This window comes from Neoarius graeffei, chromosome 3 (assembly GCF_027579695.1).
Source record: "Neoarius graeffei isolate fNeoGra1 chromosome 3, fNeoGra1.pri, whole genome shotgun sequence".
Lineage (NCBI taxonomy): Eukaryota > Metazoa > Chordata > Actinopteri > Siluriformes > Ariidae > Neoarius > Neoarius graeffei.
This window is the reverse complement of record NC_083571.1, coordinates 20,559,868-20,576,850: the sequence shown is the minus strand read 5'-3', so window position 1 is coordinate 20,576,850 and position 16,983 is coordinate 20,559,868. Positions and strand designations below refer to the sequence as shown.

Below are 16,983 nucleotides of genomic sequence, written 5' to 3'. Positions count from 1 at the left end.
ATTTTACGAATTTCCTCGATTTGTGTGTGCATCCTCTATGATTGATATTTATTGGAGGCTATATTTATGGATGTATTGATGGATAAATTGACACATATAAAAGATATGTCACAAAATATCCTCCATACAGACATGCTTGGAGTTTCAGTTTGTAATGAGTGCAAGAAGAATGTGTTTCAGTCCTTTGAAACTTGTTTGTAGACTCTGAATGCAGGCTGAAGAGTTGTCCTCAGTTCATGTAGGTTTTTTTTTTTCAGATTGATCGGTCGTATTTCTGCTAATAGTTAATCATAATGCAGCATGTTTGAATCTGTATTCATGCATACAGTTGTCAGTAACAACACTGAAAACCTGAGTTTGGAGCAGCCTCCAAACATGGCCGCTCCAGACTACAATTCCGGAATAGCCTGCAATCACTCCTGTATATAAGCTCAGCAGTCACAAACACACATTCCAAAGTATTGTTCTGTGTCCCAGGACCTGACCTTACCGAGGCTTCTGACTTTCTGCCTGACTACTCATGTTTAGATTCTGTTTACGTTTATTTCCTGACTTGCTTTCCTCACCTGCCCTCTAATATCCCATTTACTGATTGACTGACCCTTGCCCATCCCTGACTATGACATCGGCTTCCTGATTTGGATTTGTTGACACCGTGATGCACCCGTTCTACCCTACATTTGCATCAGGAAGTGCCTGCACCCTGACAATATATTTCGACAGCTGTGGATGCAGCAGAGGAAGTGAAGGAAACTGCTCAGGGGCAATTGTTAGGAGAGCACCAGCAGATGATTTAGTGATCTTAACAACAGAATGTCACAACTTTTGTATCACAGGCCATCCTGACATCCTGAATGTCACAACTCACTTCCGTTGTAATGCAGGCCATCCTGACACACCCCTCACCCTCTGCTGGTTCAGCTGAGATGGTTCCATGACCAGAGAAGTATTCAGGGGAAGTGTCCGACTGCAAGGGATTTCTGCTCCAATGTTCCCTGTATTTTACTGCTCTTGCTGGAGACACAGAAGAACAGAAGATTGCCCAATTTATCAATCTCCTCTCATGCAAGGCTTTGCAGTGGGCTAGTGCTGGTTGGGAGTGTGGGGGTGAACACACCACCTCTTATGACAGATTCATAGAACTGTTCAAGCATGTTTTCGATCACCAGCCTGAAAAACTTGAAGATGGCAAGAGTTTATTAACCATCAGACAGGGAGATAGGAGAGGAGCAGAATATGCTTTGGAATTTCGCATGCTAGCTGCTGACAGTGGCTGGAATGAGCCTGTGCTGAAGGCCACCTTTCATCAAGGCCTATGCCCTGAAGTACTCACTGAACTGGCATGCTGTGAAAAACATCTCTCCCTAGACTCTCTGATTGATCTTGCTATTCACCTAGACCACCTCCTGAAGAACTGACCTTCATGACCGTCTACTCCAGCCTTTTCTACTACTTTAGCTTCCCCAGGTCCCATGGAGGTCTCTGATGCTCTCCAACATTTGGAGAGAGATAGGAGATGCCGAGAAGGGCCATGTTTCTACTGTGGTGAGTCCAGCCATCTGATAGCAAAATGCCCAGTTCACCCACCTAACCCAAAGAGAGAGAGTCAGATCGGTCAAGAAACCAGTCAACCTAGCCTGGTGAGTCCTAAAGTAGGTCATAAGTCACATTCTCTAAAAGGTGCCGGTTAAAACTGCCAGACTCGACCCATGTTCTCTCTGCCTTCATAGACTCCAGAGCAGAGGTGAATTTCATCAGTAGCACAATTGCCCAGAAATACCACTTGTCCACAGAAGACCTCCAAAGACCAGTCAACCTGAAGGCCATAGATGGGGGGCCCATTGGTGATGAGCTCATAACCACGTGCATGTCACTCCTCAAAATTCAGGTGGGAGCACTTCTTTCTGAGCTCATTTCCTTGTTGGTTACCCACACTGCCCATCATGATCTCATTTGGGGTTTCTGTGGCTCCACCTACATGAAACTCTTCTCATTGCAACACAAAGAAATCCTTCAGGTGGACCCCATCTTGCTTCCAGAACTGCCTGAAACTCCCCCAGCTCATGATATCTTCCACCTCCATGGAGAGCCCATTGTCTGACTAGACAATGTTTCTTCATGTTACCTGGACCTCAAAGAAGTGTTCAGCAAGGGTAAAGCTAGTGGCTTGCCTCCTTACCAATCTTATGATCATGCCATTGACCTCTTCCCAGGTACAACTCCTCACAACCACATCTACCCTTTGTCCATCACTGAACAAGCTGCCATGGAAGAGTATGTCAAGGAGGCCTTGAAACAGGGGTACATTAGGCCATCAACATCTCCAGCTTTTTTGTGGAGAAGAAATGAGGTCTTTGCCCCTGCATAGACTATTGAGGCTTGATCCAAATCACAGTAAAATATCCCTGTCCATTTCCCTTGGGGCCATCAGCCTTAGAACTGCTTAAATCAGCCAAGATTTCCTCCAAGATGGATCCAAAGTGCATACAACTTGGTTAGGATTTGAGAGGGCGATGAAAGGAAAATGGCAATTAGTCCCACTTTTGGGCACTTCAAATTATTTGGTCATGCCTCATGGCCTTTCTTGCATGCCAGTTGTCTTCCAGTACCTCATTAATGATGTTCTCATCGACATGCTGGGGAGGTTCATAATTGCCTATATAGATGACATCCTGATCTACTCCCCTAATCAAAATTCTCATCACGAACATGTAAGGTCAGTACTCAGCTGATTAATAAAGAACCATCAAAGCTGAGAAATGTGAGTTCCACGTCCAACAGATATCCTTCCTGGGGTACATCCTCATCAGCTCAGAGGCTGTAAACATGGACCAGAGTAAGGTCTCAGCAGTCACATCTTGGCCAACCCCCACCATGGTGAGGGAGCTACATCATTTCCTGGGGTTTGCAAATTTTTATCATGGCTTCATTTATGGGTTCAGCACGATCGCCACTCCGCTCACAACCCTGCTAAAGAAGGGACCTTGCTGGCTCCACTGGAACTCCGCAGCCGAGGAAGCCTTCGACCAGCTCAAGTCCACCTTCACAATGGCCCCAATCCTTCAGCATCCAGACCCTACTAAGCCATTTGTCATAGAGGGTGATGCTTCAGAGACAGGAGTAAGAGAGTCCCTTTCACAGCGATTAGGGGATAAACCAAAATTGCACCCCATCATTTTCTATTCTAAGAAACTCACCCTGGGCGGCACGGTGGTGTAGTGGTTAGTGCCGTCGCCTCACAGCAAGAAGGTCCAGGTTCGAGCCCTGTGGCCGGCGATGGCCTTTCTGTGCGGCGTTTGCATGTTCTCCCCGTGTCCGCGTGGGTTTCCTCCGGGTGCTCCGGTTTCCCCCACAGTCCAAAGACATGCAGGTTAGGTTAACTGGTGACTCTAAATTGACCATGAGTGTGAATGGTTGTCTGTGTCTATGTGTCAGCCCTGTGATGACCTGGCGACTTGTCCAGGGTGTACCCCGCCTTTCGCCCATAGTCAGCTGGGATAGGCTCCAGCTTGCCTGCGACCCTGTAGAACAGGATAAAGTGGCTAGAGATAATGAGATGAGATGAGAAACTCACCCCAACAGAACAGAATTATGATGTTGGGAACCGAGAACTCCTAGCCATCAAACTGGCATTAGATGAATGGAGGCACTGGTTTAGAGGGTGCTGCACACCAATTTACCATCCTTACAGACCATCAGAATCTCGAATATTTGAAGACAGCCAAACACCTGAACCCTCGCCATGCCAGATGGGCACTGTTTTTCACACAATTTAGATTCACGATCTCCTACTGCACCGGTTCTAGAACCACTAAATCTGATGCCCTCTCCAGAATCCACACCAACTCAAACCACACTCCCGAACCCACTTCCATATTACCACTTGACTGTTTTGTACAAGCCTTCTCTTGGGATACAGATAAGGAGCTAAGACAATCTCAACCTACCAATCCACATGAGAACGGTCCTCCCAGACTCATGTATGTGCTGCCATGATTTTGAGGTAAACTCATCACTTGGGCTCACTCCTCTCCAGCCACAGGACACCCCAATAGTCACCATACATACCAACTCCTCAAAAATAAGTATTGGTGGGAGAACATGACCTCGGACATTAGTCGTTTCATCACTTCCTGCTCCGCCTGTGCCCAAGTGAAGGTACCATGAGCTCCACCAGCCAGAAATCTCTGTCCTCTCCTGGTGCCCCAATAACCCTGGTCACACATTCCCATAGACTTTCTCCCTGACCTACCCTGATCCCAAGGCAACACCGTCATCCTAGTGGTCATGGATCAGTTCTCCAAAGCCCTCAAACTCCTCCCATTGCCCAGTTTTCCAATGGCATTTGAGACTGCAGAAATCCTGTTTAATCATATCTTCTACTACCATGGCATCCCTGAAGACCTCGTCAGTGACCAGGGTCCCCAGCTTATCTCCAGGTTATGAGCTAAGTTCATGGACAGGCTAGGAGTATTGGTGAGCTTAACGTCAGGATACTACCCTCAGTCCAATGTCCAGGAGGAATGCACCAACCACAAGAGTGGGTGCTTCCTCAGAATTGTGTGTGTGAAGGACTGGGCATGATTGCTTCCCTGGGCAGAATATGCACAAATCTCCCTGAAACATTCTGTTACTCAGTTAAGCCCATTTCAATGTATCCTTGGGTATCAACCACCACTTTTTTTTCCTGTGATGGTGCACCAACTCCGATCCTGGCAGTGGTTTCATGGTTTAAGAGGAGTGAGCAAGTATGGGAGGAGGTCCACCAGAGACTACAGCAAGTCAACAAGAAGTACAAGCAGTATGCCGACAAACATAGAGGGGAGACCCCAGAATATGCTCTAGGGGACAGAGTGTGGGTTTCCATGAAAGACTTGGAGCCCAATACCTGCTGGAAACTTTCAGACCAATACATATGTCCATACAAGGTGATTTTCAAGGTCAGTGAAGTTTCATACAAGTTAGAACTCCCACCTCACTGCAAAATGGCTCCCACTTTTCACGTCTTGCTTAAAGCCCGCCATCTAAGGTCCTCTAGCCATAAACACACCCACCCAAGAACCTCCCTCCCAAGATCTAGAAGGTGACCCCATATACCAAGTTAATAAAATCCTCAACTCTTGATGACAAGGGCTGCTTGAGTACCTGGTTGACTGGCAGGGGTACAGCCCAGAGGAGCACACCTGGGTTGGCTCCAGGGGTATCTTGTACCCACTCATCACATAAGCGTTCCACAAGGAGCATCCAGACAAGCCAGTGCCAAGAAGGAGAGGTCACTCAAGAAAGGAGTTTGCTCCCAGAGGGAGCACTATGGGGGGTGTCTGTCAGTAACAGCACTGAAAACCTGAGTTTGGCACAGCCTCCAAAACATGGCCAGTCCGGACTACAATTCCCAAACACCACAGCGCCCCTCATCTCCAGAGTATTTCGTACACTTTTTTCTCATTAGTCTGCAAGCTCAGCAGTCACAAACATTGCAAAGTATCATTCTTTGTCCCAGTACCTGACCTTATTTATTTAGAGTGGCTAGTCATCCTTTCTTGCAGCTGAATTGCGAAGGACGCAGTTCAACACGGCCGAGTCGAAGGCATACAAAGGCACCACAGGCAGCCACCATACTACTCATGTCTGACCAGGGAACACAGCCCAGATATTAACACCAATTTAGAGTATCCAATTCACCTAACCGCATGTCTGACAGTGGGGGAAACCGAAGCACCTGGAGGAAACTCATGCAGACATGGGGAGAACATGTAAATTCCACACAGAAAGACCCTTGTTGGCCACTGGGATCGAACCCAGGACCTTCTTGCTGTGAGGTGATAGCGCTAACCACATCACCATGCCGCCACCTTCTGACTTTCTGCCTGACTTCTCATGTTTAGACTCGGTTTATGTTTATTTCCTGACTCAGTTTCCTCACCTGCCCTCTGATATCCCATTCACTGATCAATTGACCCTTGATCCTCCCTGACTACAACATTGGCTTCCTGATTTGGATTTGTCAACAGTTTGTGATGCACCCGCTCTCCTGTGTGCTTGCATCCCTAAGTGCCTGCACCTTGACAGCAGTTTGCAGGTTGATCCATACATGGTCACGCTTCCTGGTGGAGTTTGCTTAATGACTCTGAGGTCTCACTCTCCAGTGAAATTGAAAACAGCCAATTCCCTTTCCAAGAAAAACAAAAGTAAACTTGCAAAAAGGAAGACAAACACAGAGTTGAAATTTGGGTCCCCGTTGATTAGCAATGTGAACCATTCTCTTTTATGGTCCTTCTCACTTAAGCATGTGAAAAATATTGTCTACCTTTAAGCTGTTTTATGATTGGAACACAATGTATGTACACTTTGTCATTACTCTTTTTGTAATACTTGTGTATGATTGGGGTGCCTTTTATAATCTATTTAAGATGAAATACAGGTGGGATGGCTTAAAAGCCTTGCATGTAATGCCCATGATTTTTGGAAGAACCTTCCTAAAAAAATTTTTATTAACTCTTCTTGTTTTTTTATTTCAGACAGCATTGCCAATTGTTCAAGATGTTGGCTTACTTCTGAAGGTACTGTGTTTTCATCGTCTTTCTGGTTGTTTTGTGAGTATGTACTGAATCCATATCAAGCTGTTTACCAAGGTCTCTGTCTAAATTATTCTGAGGACAAAATCTGCTTGATTGACTAAATCAAAGGTGTTACAACAAGATCTTGTAGCCAGGCTAAGACAGTTAAGTTTCACTCAAGAAGTCCAAACATAATGTTTTTGGAAGCATTCTTATAATTATTAGAAAGATTCTTACTAGGAGTTACTACTTTAGAATGATGATAGCCATATGTTTATTACATATACTTTTCAGTCTCATGAAACTATATGCATGTTTATATTCAAAGCTTTAATTTGGAGCAAAATTATTAATGAAAAAAATTACTATTAAATAGCTTTATCAATGTCAGTTGCCATAAATCAGCTATTATAACAATTATTCAACAAGAAATTATTCATTAAGAACCATTCTCTTTTATTGTTCTTGTCACTTGAGCATGCAAAAATACTGTCTACCTTTAAGCTGTTTTATGAATAATAATGACAACGTTTCGGAGTTCTTCAGTAGTAGCCTGGCTTCATTTTTGATCTGAAAGACAGCAAACACAAAAAAGGAGGAGTGAAACAAATACTGGGAATGTTATAAAAGGTGTTTTCCATGCTACCTGAGCACCAGGAATGAGCCTTAAAATAACTTATGAACTTTAAGGAAACTCCAGCTCCAGTTTGATCCCAGTGTTTGGATTAGTGAATTAAAAAGTGGAATAAGAGTGACATGATGCACTTTCCCTTTTATCCACCAAATAATTAACTGAAATCAGAATTTCAATGGCAATGTTCATGGACAAAATGTTATCAGCTCTGTCTGTAAAAAAATGAACAGGATAATGATCATGCTAGTATGAGATCGCATGCAAAAGGAGCTCTTGTTGCAAGAGAGAAAAGACCAAAGCAACACTGTATACTAGATACAGTCCCCTCCGAACTATTTAGCCTTCATCACTCCAATTTATGATAATTTGCATCTTTTTCTTTCGGCTGCTCCCGTTAGGGGTTGTCATAGCGGATCAATGATCCACATATTTGATTTGGCACAAGTTTTACTCCAGATGCCCTCCCTGATGCAATCCTCCTTAACCTATCTGGGCTTGGGACCAGCGCCAAGTATTCACTGGCTCGTGTAACCCCAGGGGCATTGTATTTTACCTAATCTGCATGTCTTTGAACTGTGGGGGAAACTGGAACACCTGGAGGAAACCCACACAGACATAGGGAGAACATGCAAACTCCACACAGAAATGCCTCCATCGGCTGTGAGGTTTGAACCCAGAACCTTCTTGCTGTGAGGCAACAGTACTAACCACTGCAGCTCCATGCCGCCAAACAGCAGTGAATGTTTAAGAATAATTTTTCATAGTATGTAAAATTTACTTTTGAGAACTAGTCCTCTGTATTTTTGGCCTGTCTTCACAATTTTGATGTCAAAATGCTCAGGAGAGTGTGAATCTCCATAATATATTGACATTTATAAACAATATGGCTGCCACACCTCAATCATTTTTAAAGAGATGGAGCCTAATTTACTCAAATAGCTGTAATTTTTGAATGTGTTTATGGATTTGCATGAAACTTGAAAGGCATACACAGTATAAGATGGGGTGGGGCTAAGATAAGCTAACTATTTCAAAAGAACTGTAAGTCAAACCAAGCTGAAATTTGGTATAATGCATCTATGTGCTAATCTACTATAAATGGATTTTCATTAAGACCTAACTGCTAAAAAACATGGCCACCATCAGCCAGTCTGTTTCAGCAGACATTTGATAGGGTTAGCATTTACCTATCACCACTGAACTTGGATGAATATGTTCATCTATTGTCTATTGATCTTGTTTATAAATAAGCAGTGGGAATGTTGGGGAGCCAATTTGGGAGTTTGCTTGTACCCTGCAGATTGCTGTTTCCAGCTATATTCATTATCATTATTCTCATCTTCTGCTAAAATTATATGGAATCCATAAGTCAGAGAAACACCAAATTTGGAGGAATGGTGCAGCATAACCCCCCCCCCCCCCCCGCCACACACACACACACTATTCAGGCATAAATAAATACTTACCAACCCCCAGAGAATGAAAAGTGGTAGATCAGATTGCACAATGTAGTCACACCCTACTAGGGATGTCTGAGGGCATGCCGTCCCCCCAAAAAAAAAAATTGAAGAAAAAAATATAAGCTGCAGCATTTCCCTGCATTCTGAGTGCCATATTTGAAGAAAATTAAATCAAGAAATCAGACCAAAGTACTTCTGCTTACCAGGCTGGAAAAGGTTACAAAACCATCTCTAAAGAGTTTGGACTCCACCAATCCACAGACAGGTTGTGTGGGGGATTTAAATTTATAAGCCTTCTCATTTGCTCTCTCACCCATATCAGCTATTGGCCTTTAGACAGCCTTATCGTCAGCATCACTTTCCTCCTTTTTTTTTTTTCTGGCACAACTTCTTGTGCAAAAAGCTATGGTGCAATTTTCAATTAAAGGAAATTAAAGACCATTGACCCCAGGAGTGGTCAACCAACAAAGAGCACTCCAAGAGCAAGGCGTGTAATAGTCGGCAAGGTCACAAAGGACCCCAGGGTAACTAAGCAACTGAAGGCCTCTCTCACATTGGCTAATGTTAATGTTCATGAGTCCATCATCAGGAGAACACTAAACAATGGTGTGCATGGCAGGATTGCAAGGAGAGAGCCACTGCTCTCCAAAAAGAACATTTGGAGATGGTGCAACTTTCAATTCAAGGAAATTCAAGACCATTGTTACCCTACCCAGGGGTGGTCGACTACTCATCTGCAGTTTGCTAAAGATCATGTGGACAAGCCAGAAGGCTATTGGATGGATGAGAGCAAAATAGAACTTTTTGGTTTAAATGAGAAGTGTTATGTTTGGAGAAAGGAAAAAAAACACTGCATTCCAGCATAAGAACTTTATCCCATCTGTGAAACATAGTGGTGGTGGTAGTAGTATCATGGTTTGGGCCTGTTTTGCTGCATCTGGGCCAGGACAGCTTGCCATCATTGATGGAACAATGAATTCTGAATTATACCAGTGAATTCTAAAGGAAAATGTCAGGACATCTGTCCATGAACTGAATCTCAAGAGAAGCAAGACCACAATGTCAGAAATGGCAAGCTGAGGTGAAGTGAGGACTCAAGAGCAGACACAAGACAGGCAGTGAACAAAAAGAAACTTCTTTAATGAAGTACAGGGCAGAGGTACAATAGGGCTCAGGCAAAAATCAGTGGTCAAAGAATGGGCCAAGAGGTCAAAACACAGAAGAGCAGGCAGGCACGATCAGGGACAAAAACAGGACAGAAAAATCTTCACAAAAATTGAAGAAAACAGGGACAAGGGAAACCCTGGCAGAGGAAGCAAAAAACACAATCCAAAGGAGCAGGCAGATAAAACAGGGTCAAAAACTGGACAGAAAACTAGACAAAAAAATTAAAAAACACGGAATGATACAGGCAGGGGGAATCAAGAATTCACAATACCAAAGGGCTGTAGTGAGGTGAGGAAAGTCTGCAAGAGACAGTCTGGCAGCTGGAGTAGCTCCAAACAGCTCTTAAGAAGGCCCTGGCTGATGGGAGAGGAGTAGTAGCAGGTGTGGGAGCGCTGCTTCCGGGAAAATGTCATCTCAATGTCCTTGTTCTCTTGGACCTCACAGCTGCCTTTGACACCGTACATCATGAGATACTCATTTCCAGACTGTCTTCTTTTGTTATTACTGGCTTAGCGTTATCCTGGTTTCAGTCATATCTATTAAACAGGCAACAGTTTATTTCTATTGGTGTTCATAAATCATACACTGCTACTGTTGCTCAAGGTGTGCCTCAGGGTTCTGTCCTTGGTCCCCTTCTTTTTACATTATATGTTTCCCCTATAGGCCAGATTATTCGTAACCATGGCCTTAACTTTCATTGTTATGCTGATGATATTCAAATCTACATCACTATCACCCCTTCCATAGCCTCTGTTCAGCTGCTAAGGACTTGCATCACTGACCTTAAGTAATGGTTGCATAAGAACTGCCTTAAACTTAATGCTGGCAAAACGGAGGTTCTATTAGTAGGTACCAAAAGACAGGTTCAGAATTTCTCCAGTTTTACTATTGATGTTTATGGTGTGTCTATTCGTCCTTCCCAAGTTATAAAAAAAACTTGGATTTATCTTTGACTCCACCCTTACATTTGAACCCCATCTTAAACTAATTACTAAGAATGCTTTTTTCACCTCCGCAATATTGCACATCTCTGCCCTTTTCTCTTGGAAACTGACGCCAAAATGTTGGTCAATGCATTTATTTTTTTCTTGTCTTGACTACTGCAATTCTCTCTTTTATGGTCTCCCTGCCACATTGCTCAATCCCCTGCAGTGCATCCAAAATTCAGCAGCAAGAGTCCTCACACTCACCAAGCGCACTGCTCACATCACTCCTGTTTTACAGCAACTGCATTGGTTGCCAGTTATCTCTCAGATCAAATACAAAATCTTGCTTTTAACCTATAAAGCTCTTCATGGTTTCACCCCTTCCTATCTCTGTGAGCTAATTCATTTGTACTGTCCCTCCCGTGCCCTCAGATCTTCTGTCTGTGGACTTCTGAATGTTCCACATTTTAAACTGACATCTATGGGTGGCAGATCATTCAGTGTTGCTGCTCCTAAACCTTGGAACTCATTACCACAATCACTTCGTGACTGTTCCACTCTCTTCCTTCAAAGCTAACTTGAAAACTTCTCTTTACCTCACACTATTCTTCCTAGTTTTTTTTTTTGGTTGGTAACTCCTGTGTAAAGCGTCCTTGGGTTTGTGAAAGGCACTATATAAATTTAAATTATTATTATTATTATTATTATTATTATTATTATTAATAAATGGCCTACAGCAGGGCAAGACTGAATTCCTGTCCCAGATCTGGCCTGGAAGTCCCACAAACTCAGGCATGACTGGACTGTGGCAAACAACCCTAAGCACACACGTCGTTCTACCAAAGAATGGTTAATGTTTTGGAATGGCCAAGTCCTGACCTTAATCCAAATCAAAATGTTGTTGAAGGACCTGAAGCAAGCAGTTCATGTTCAACCCACCAACATCCCAGACTTGAAACTGTTCTGTACAGAGGAATGGGCTAAAATTTCTCCAAGCTGGTGTGCAGGAATGATCAACAGTTACCGGAAATGTTTAGTTGCAGTTATTGCTGCACAAGGGATACACCAGATACTGAAAGCAAAGGTTCACATACTTTTGCCACTCACAGATACTGTATGTAATATTGGATCATATTCCTCAATAAATAAATGACCAAGTATAATATTTTTGTCTCATTTGTTTAACTGGGTTCTCTTCATCTACTTTTAGGACTTGTATGAAAATCTGATGTTTCAGGTTATATTTATGCAGAAATGTAGAAAATTCTAAAGGGTTCACAAACTTTCAAGCACCACTGTATGTGTGTGTGTCTTGGATATGTTTATGACTAATTTTCTGGGATCACTGTTAGGCACTTAGTGCCTTACTAAATTCAGCACTTACAGTACTTCATACAAGCCTAAATTGTGCTCTAGGATTAATCATAAAACATCATTCTGGGGCATGTTTTACTGTGGGAAAGTGTACTTTTGGAATGCAGGGAATATGCCAAAAAAAGGGGGGGGGGGCGCTCTAGCTGAAGTGGCTAAATGTGGTGCTGAGTTTTGCACCTTGGACAGAATCTACAGTTAAAGCTGTTTTGACATTTATAAGAATGACTGGTCTTGGAAATAATTAAAAAATTCCTTCATTTTTTTTGTGATTGCAAACCAATCACAGCAATGTATTGAAGAAGCAATGTATTGTTGCTCTTAAGCTGTATTATGTGATTGCAAAACAATTATATATTGTTCTGAAATTTGTATTATTCCCTGAAGTTTCTGGTTCTTTCTTCCCCCACAGTAGTGTGCTTGTATACAGCTAATTGATAGGTCTGCTCAATTTTTAAATTGCCATCTTTAAATCACTGATTTTCCCAGAGGGAATGACTGGTGACAGTTTCATGTCCCAAGTGGCATCTTAAGTAAACTCGATGCTGCCAAGTGCAACACCTTCTGACAAGTTTTTCAGCATGGCTGCCGGCATTTCTTTGTGCTTCCCAATGTTAAGACTGGTAGAAATTTACTTTTATCATGAGTTATGAGCTTCCCTGTGTATTAAAGCCTATTTTTCAGCAAATACTTTGTTTCTCATGATTTTTTTTAAATGTGATTCAAGAGCATGATTGAGCCATCAAACTAGATGAAAAGCAACCCATGGCACATTACTATTACATCACAAATAAGCAACAATGACTAATGAATTTTACAACATTATTTAATTAAGTTCAAAAATATATACATTAGTAGCCGTCTTAAATGCAACCATATTTGAAGCAGCCCCAGTTGATTTTCAACTCCTTTTTGATTTGTATCAGGGTGCAGGCACTTACAGATGCAAGTGGAGAGGAGAGCAGATGCATCACAAACCATCGACAAATCCAAATCAGGAAGCTGATGTCGTAGTCAGGGACAGGCAAGGGTCGGTCGATCAGCGAACAGGATATCAGTAGGCAGGCTCAGAAACAGAGTCAGAAAATAAATGTAAACAGAGTCTAAACATGAGTAGTCAGGCAAGAAGTCAGAAGGCTTGGAAAGGTCAAGTACTGGGACACAGAACAATACTTTGTGATGTGTGTTTGCAACTGCTGAGCTTATATAGGGGAGTGATTATAGTGAGGTGGGAGTTCTAACTTGTATGAAACTTCGTTGACCTTGCAAATCACCTTGTATGGACCTATGCATTAGGCTTGAAGTTTCTGGCAGGTATTGGGCACTTTTAAGTCTTCTTCTCCTCCTACTCAAGCGAGTAGGACGCTTCTTTGCTTTGCTCCTGCTTTCTTAATCTTTATGTCTATACTTTACTTTCTCATTGAATTTCCACTATTTTATTTTTTTTATTTTTTATCTTTATAAGCTTTTAATTTAATTTTAATTTAATTTCCACTATTTTATTTTTTTTTTTTTAAATGCCAGGAAGCAAAAAATCCTGCAGAAAATGCATGGAATTAGAACAGAGGATTTCTATTCTGGAATCAAAGATTAATGCTCTGCCAAAGACGGACGAATTAAAAGCGATATCTCAGGAAAGGAGTACAGAAACAGTGGCTGAGAATGCAGAGATTGCACTCCGACAGACTGAGGACATTGCAGACCAAGTGGAAGAATTCATAACTCAACCTGTAAGTACTGAAAACTGGCAAATGATGGGTGCTAAGCCAAAAAACAAAAACAGAAGAGTAATTACTTCAACACCAGCTCGTTCTACAAATTACAATAGGATCTACAATCCTATGGAAAATCCACAGCCCATAAGACTTCAGAACAAATTTGAATGCCTCAGGGATGTGGAAGAGGATTTGTCAAGCGGACAAACACATAGTAAAAAGAGATCACACCAAGATCGAAGAGCTGTGAGAAGAGGCAAAAAGCAGCTCGTAACACCACCTGATCCCACAACCCTTGTTCTTGGTGATTCCACTGTAAGACAATTAAAAGGTTATGAGATGATTATTTGTTGTCTTCCAAATGCATCCATCTCTGACACCAAAGACAGCATTTTGAAACTCATGTCCAAGCATAAAACTATTAAACGTATCGTTGTGCATGTGGGAGCAAATGATGTTTTCAGAGAACAGCTGTTTGTCCAAGATGATTTCAGAAAACTTTTTTCTGAGCTCTATAAGACTGGAATTCAATCTTTTATCAGTGGCCCACTCCCAGCGAGAGGAAGTTTTGCTTTTTCTCGACTCTTCAGTCTTAACACCTGGCTTGGAAAAACTTGTTCTTCATTTGGTATGAATTTCATAGACAATTTTAACCTTTTTTGGAATCGCAAAGAATTTTACAAGCCAAATAGCACTGAACTCAGCTGGATTGGAGCCAAAGTCTTAGCAGACCACTACAAACTTGCAATCTTTTCTCAGCCAGCACCGAGGAAAACAGTTGATAAGATGTCGCAGACTGACATAGTCACAAAGCCTAAACAATCATCTTTGCAAGTCATCATCAAGGACACACAAACATCTGACTTGCAGGCCTGCCAACATTCAAGGACAGATGACTCCACTTCTCCTCGGATGGATTTCCCAAATAGCATGAAAAAATTGCTCCCAATGGCTACACTTTCCTTTTCCAGCCCAAATCTGTTGCGACAAGAAATTGTGTTCGTCCAGGACTTTCAGCTGGCTACAAATCTTTTTCACTATCCAAAAGATACATGTCATCTCCAATCCTTTCACCCTCAAACCAAATGGAACATTTAGAAAGTCTTGTTTGATGTACTCTGGGTCCCTGCAAATGGATGTAATGTTGAAAAAAAGCTGGGACCCGATGTTGACACTATTCCTGTGTTGATAAGAAACAGAAAACATAGAGCACATTTAACCCTGGGGGTGAACCAATCTAATCTCCTTCCTGTTTTAAAACAGCATCAGAGTGCACAACCAAATATTGCTTCTAGAATTTCTGTAAAGCTAGCTCTTCTGAACATTAGATCACTTTTAAACAAGTCATTTTTAATTAATGATCTTATTTGTAAACACAATCTTGATTTTTTGCTTCTAACTGAAACCTGGCTGGATCAAGCAAATAGTGCTACCACCCTTATCGAAGCAGCTCCCCCAAATTTTAATTTTTTGAATGTTACCCGACAAGGGAAAGGTGGAGGGATCGCAAATATATTCAAAGTCTCTTTTCAATGTAAACAATCCTCACTTGGTGATTTTACGTCCTTTGAACACTTATGTGCACTTGTTACATGCTCTCCTAACATATTATTATTAACTATTTATAGGCCTCCGAGACATTCAGCCAAAGTCTTTCTTGAAGAGTTTGGTGAACTGTTATCAGTCATTTGCTTAGAGTTTGATTGTCTTATTATATCTGGGGATTTTAACTTGCATGTAGATAATACTGATAACATTTATGCCAAAGAACTATTTGCAATTATTGATAACTTTAACCTGGTACAACATGTACAGGGACCGACCCACTCTCGTGGTCATACTCTTGACCTCGTCATCACAAAGGGTCTTACTGTTTCTTATACTGTTGTTGACCTGGCCTTATCTGATCATTTCTGTGTTTTCTTTGAAGTTTCTATGTCTCCTCACATTCAGAATAGCTCAACGACTATAGGTAGGAGAGTCATAAACGACAACACGTGTTCTTTTTGAGCAAGCTCCCTCTCAGAACTCAACCAAAATGTCAGACTCTGTAGATGATTTACTGGAATTTTTTAATTTAAATATGACCCAAATTATGGATGATATTGCTCTATTCAAAATCAAAAGAGTCAATGACAAGCAGAAAGCACCATGGAAGCAGTACCCGGCTGTTAAACTGCTAAAGAGAGAATGTAGAAAGACTGAAAGAAAATGGCGCAAATCTAAACTTCACATCCATTATCAAATCCATAAAGAGATGCTTTGTAATTATAATTATGAAATTTGTAAAGCAAGACAGTCTTTCTTCTCCAACATCATCAGCAGGAATATGAACAATGCCCGTGTGCTATTTTCAACAGTAGAGAAGCTAACTAATGCCCCACCACAATTAGCACCTGAACTTCTATCAGTTAATAAATGCAATGAGTTTGCATCTTTTTTCAAAGGTAAAATTGATAAAATAAGGCAGAATATTTCTCATAATATATCTCAGTTGCAAAAAATTGGAAAACTGCAATCACCAATGACATAGATAGATAACTTTAACACAATGTCAGAATTTTGTTTAATTGATTGAGACTCTTGAAAAAACTGTACAAAATCTCAGTTCTTCAACATCTGAACTGGACATTCTGCCCACCAACTTTTTTAAGTCTGTTCTTCATCTTATAATTACAGATGTGAATCAAATTATAAATACATCCTTGGAGACTGGCGTTGTTCCTGTGTCCCTAAAAAAAGCTGTTGTAAAGCCCCTTCTTAAAAAAAATAATCTGGATCCTTCAGTGTTAAATAACTACAGGCCAATATCAAATCTACCATTCATCGGGAAAATCCTGGAAAAAATTGTCTTCAATCAATTAACTGCCTTCTTGATATCAAAAAGCCGTTTTGATAATTTTCAGTCAGGATTTCGTGCCAATCATAGCACTGAAACAGCGCTGATTAAAGTTATAAATGACATACGTCTTAATACTGATGCAGGCAAAACATCGGTCCTGGTATTACTGGACCTCAGTGCAGCTTTTGATACTGTTGATCACAATATACTGCTATATCGACTTGAACACTGGGTTGGATTGACTGGTAAAGTTAACAATTGGTTAAAATCATACTTAAAAGATAGAAGCTTCTTTGTTACCCTGGGAAATT

The 16,983-nt window shown here is 41.6% G+C and overlaps 1 protein-coding gene across 1 annotated transcript in view; it reads left to right on the top strand.

Annotated features, from left to right (window-relative positions):
* The window catches only part of LOC132882507 (collagen alpha-1(XIX) chain), a 740,050-nt gene that overhangs the window by 706,320 nt on the left and 16,747 nt on the right, over nt 1–16,983 (top strand). Inside the window, exon 33 of the mRNA XM_060915622.1 lies at nt 6,519–6,560. Within this exon, the coding sequence (XP_060771605.1) occupies nt 6,519–6,560 (42 nt within the window). The remainder of the gene's footprint in view (nt 1–6,518; nt 6,561–16,983) is intronic.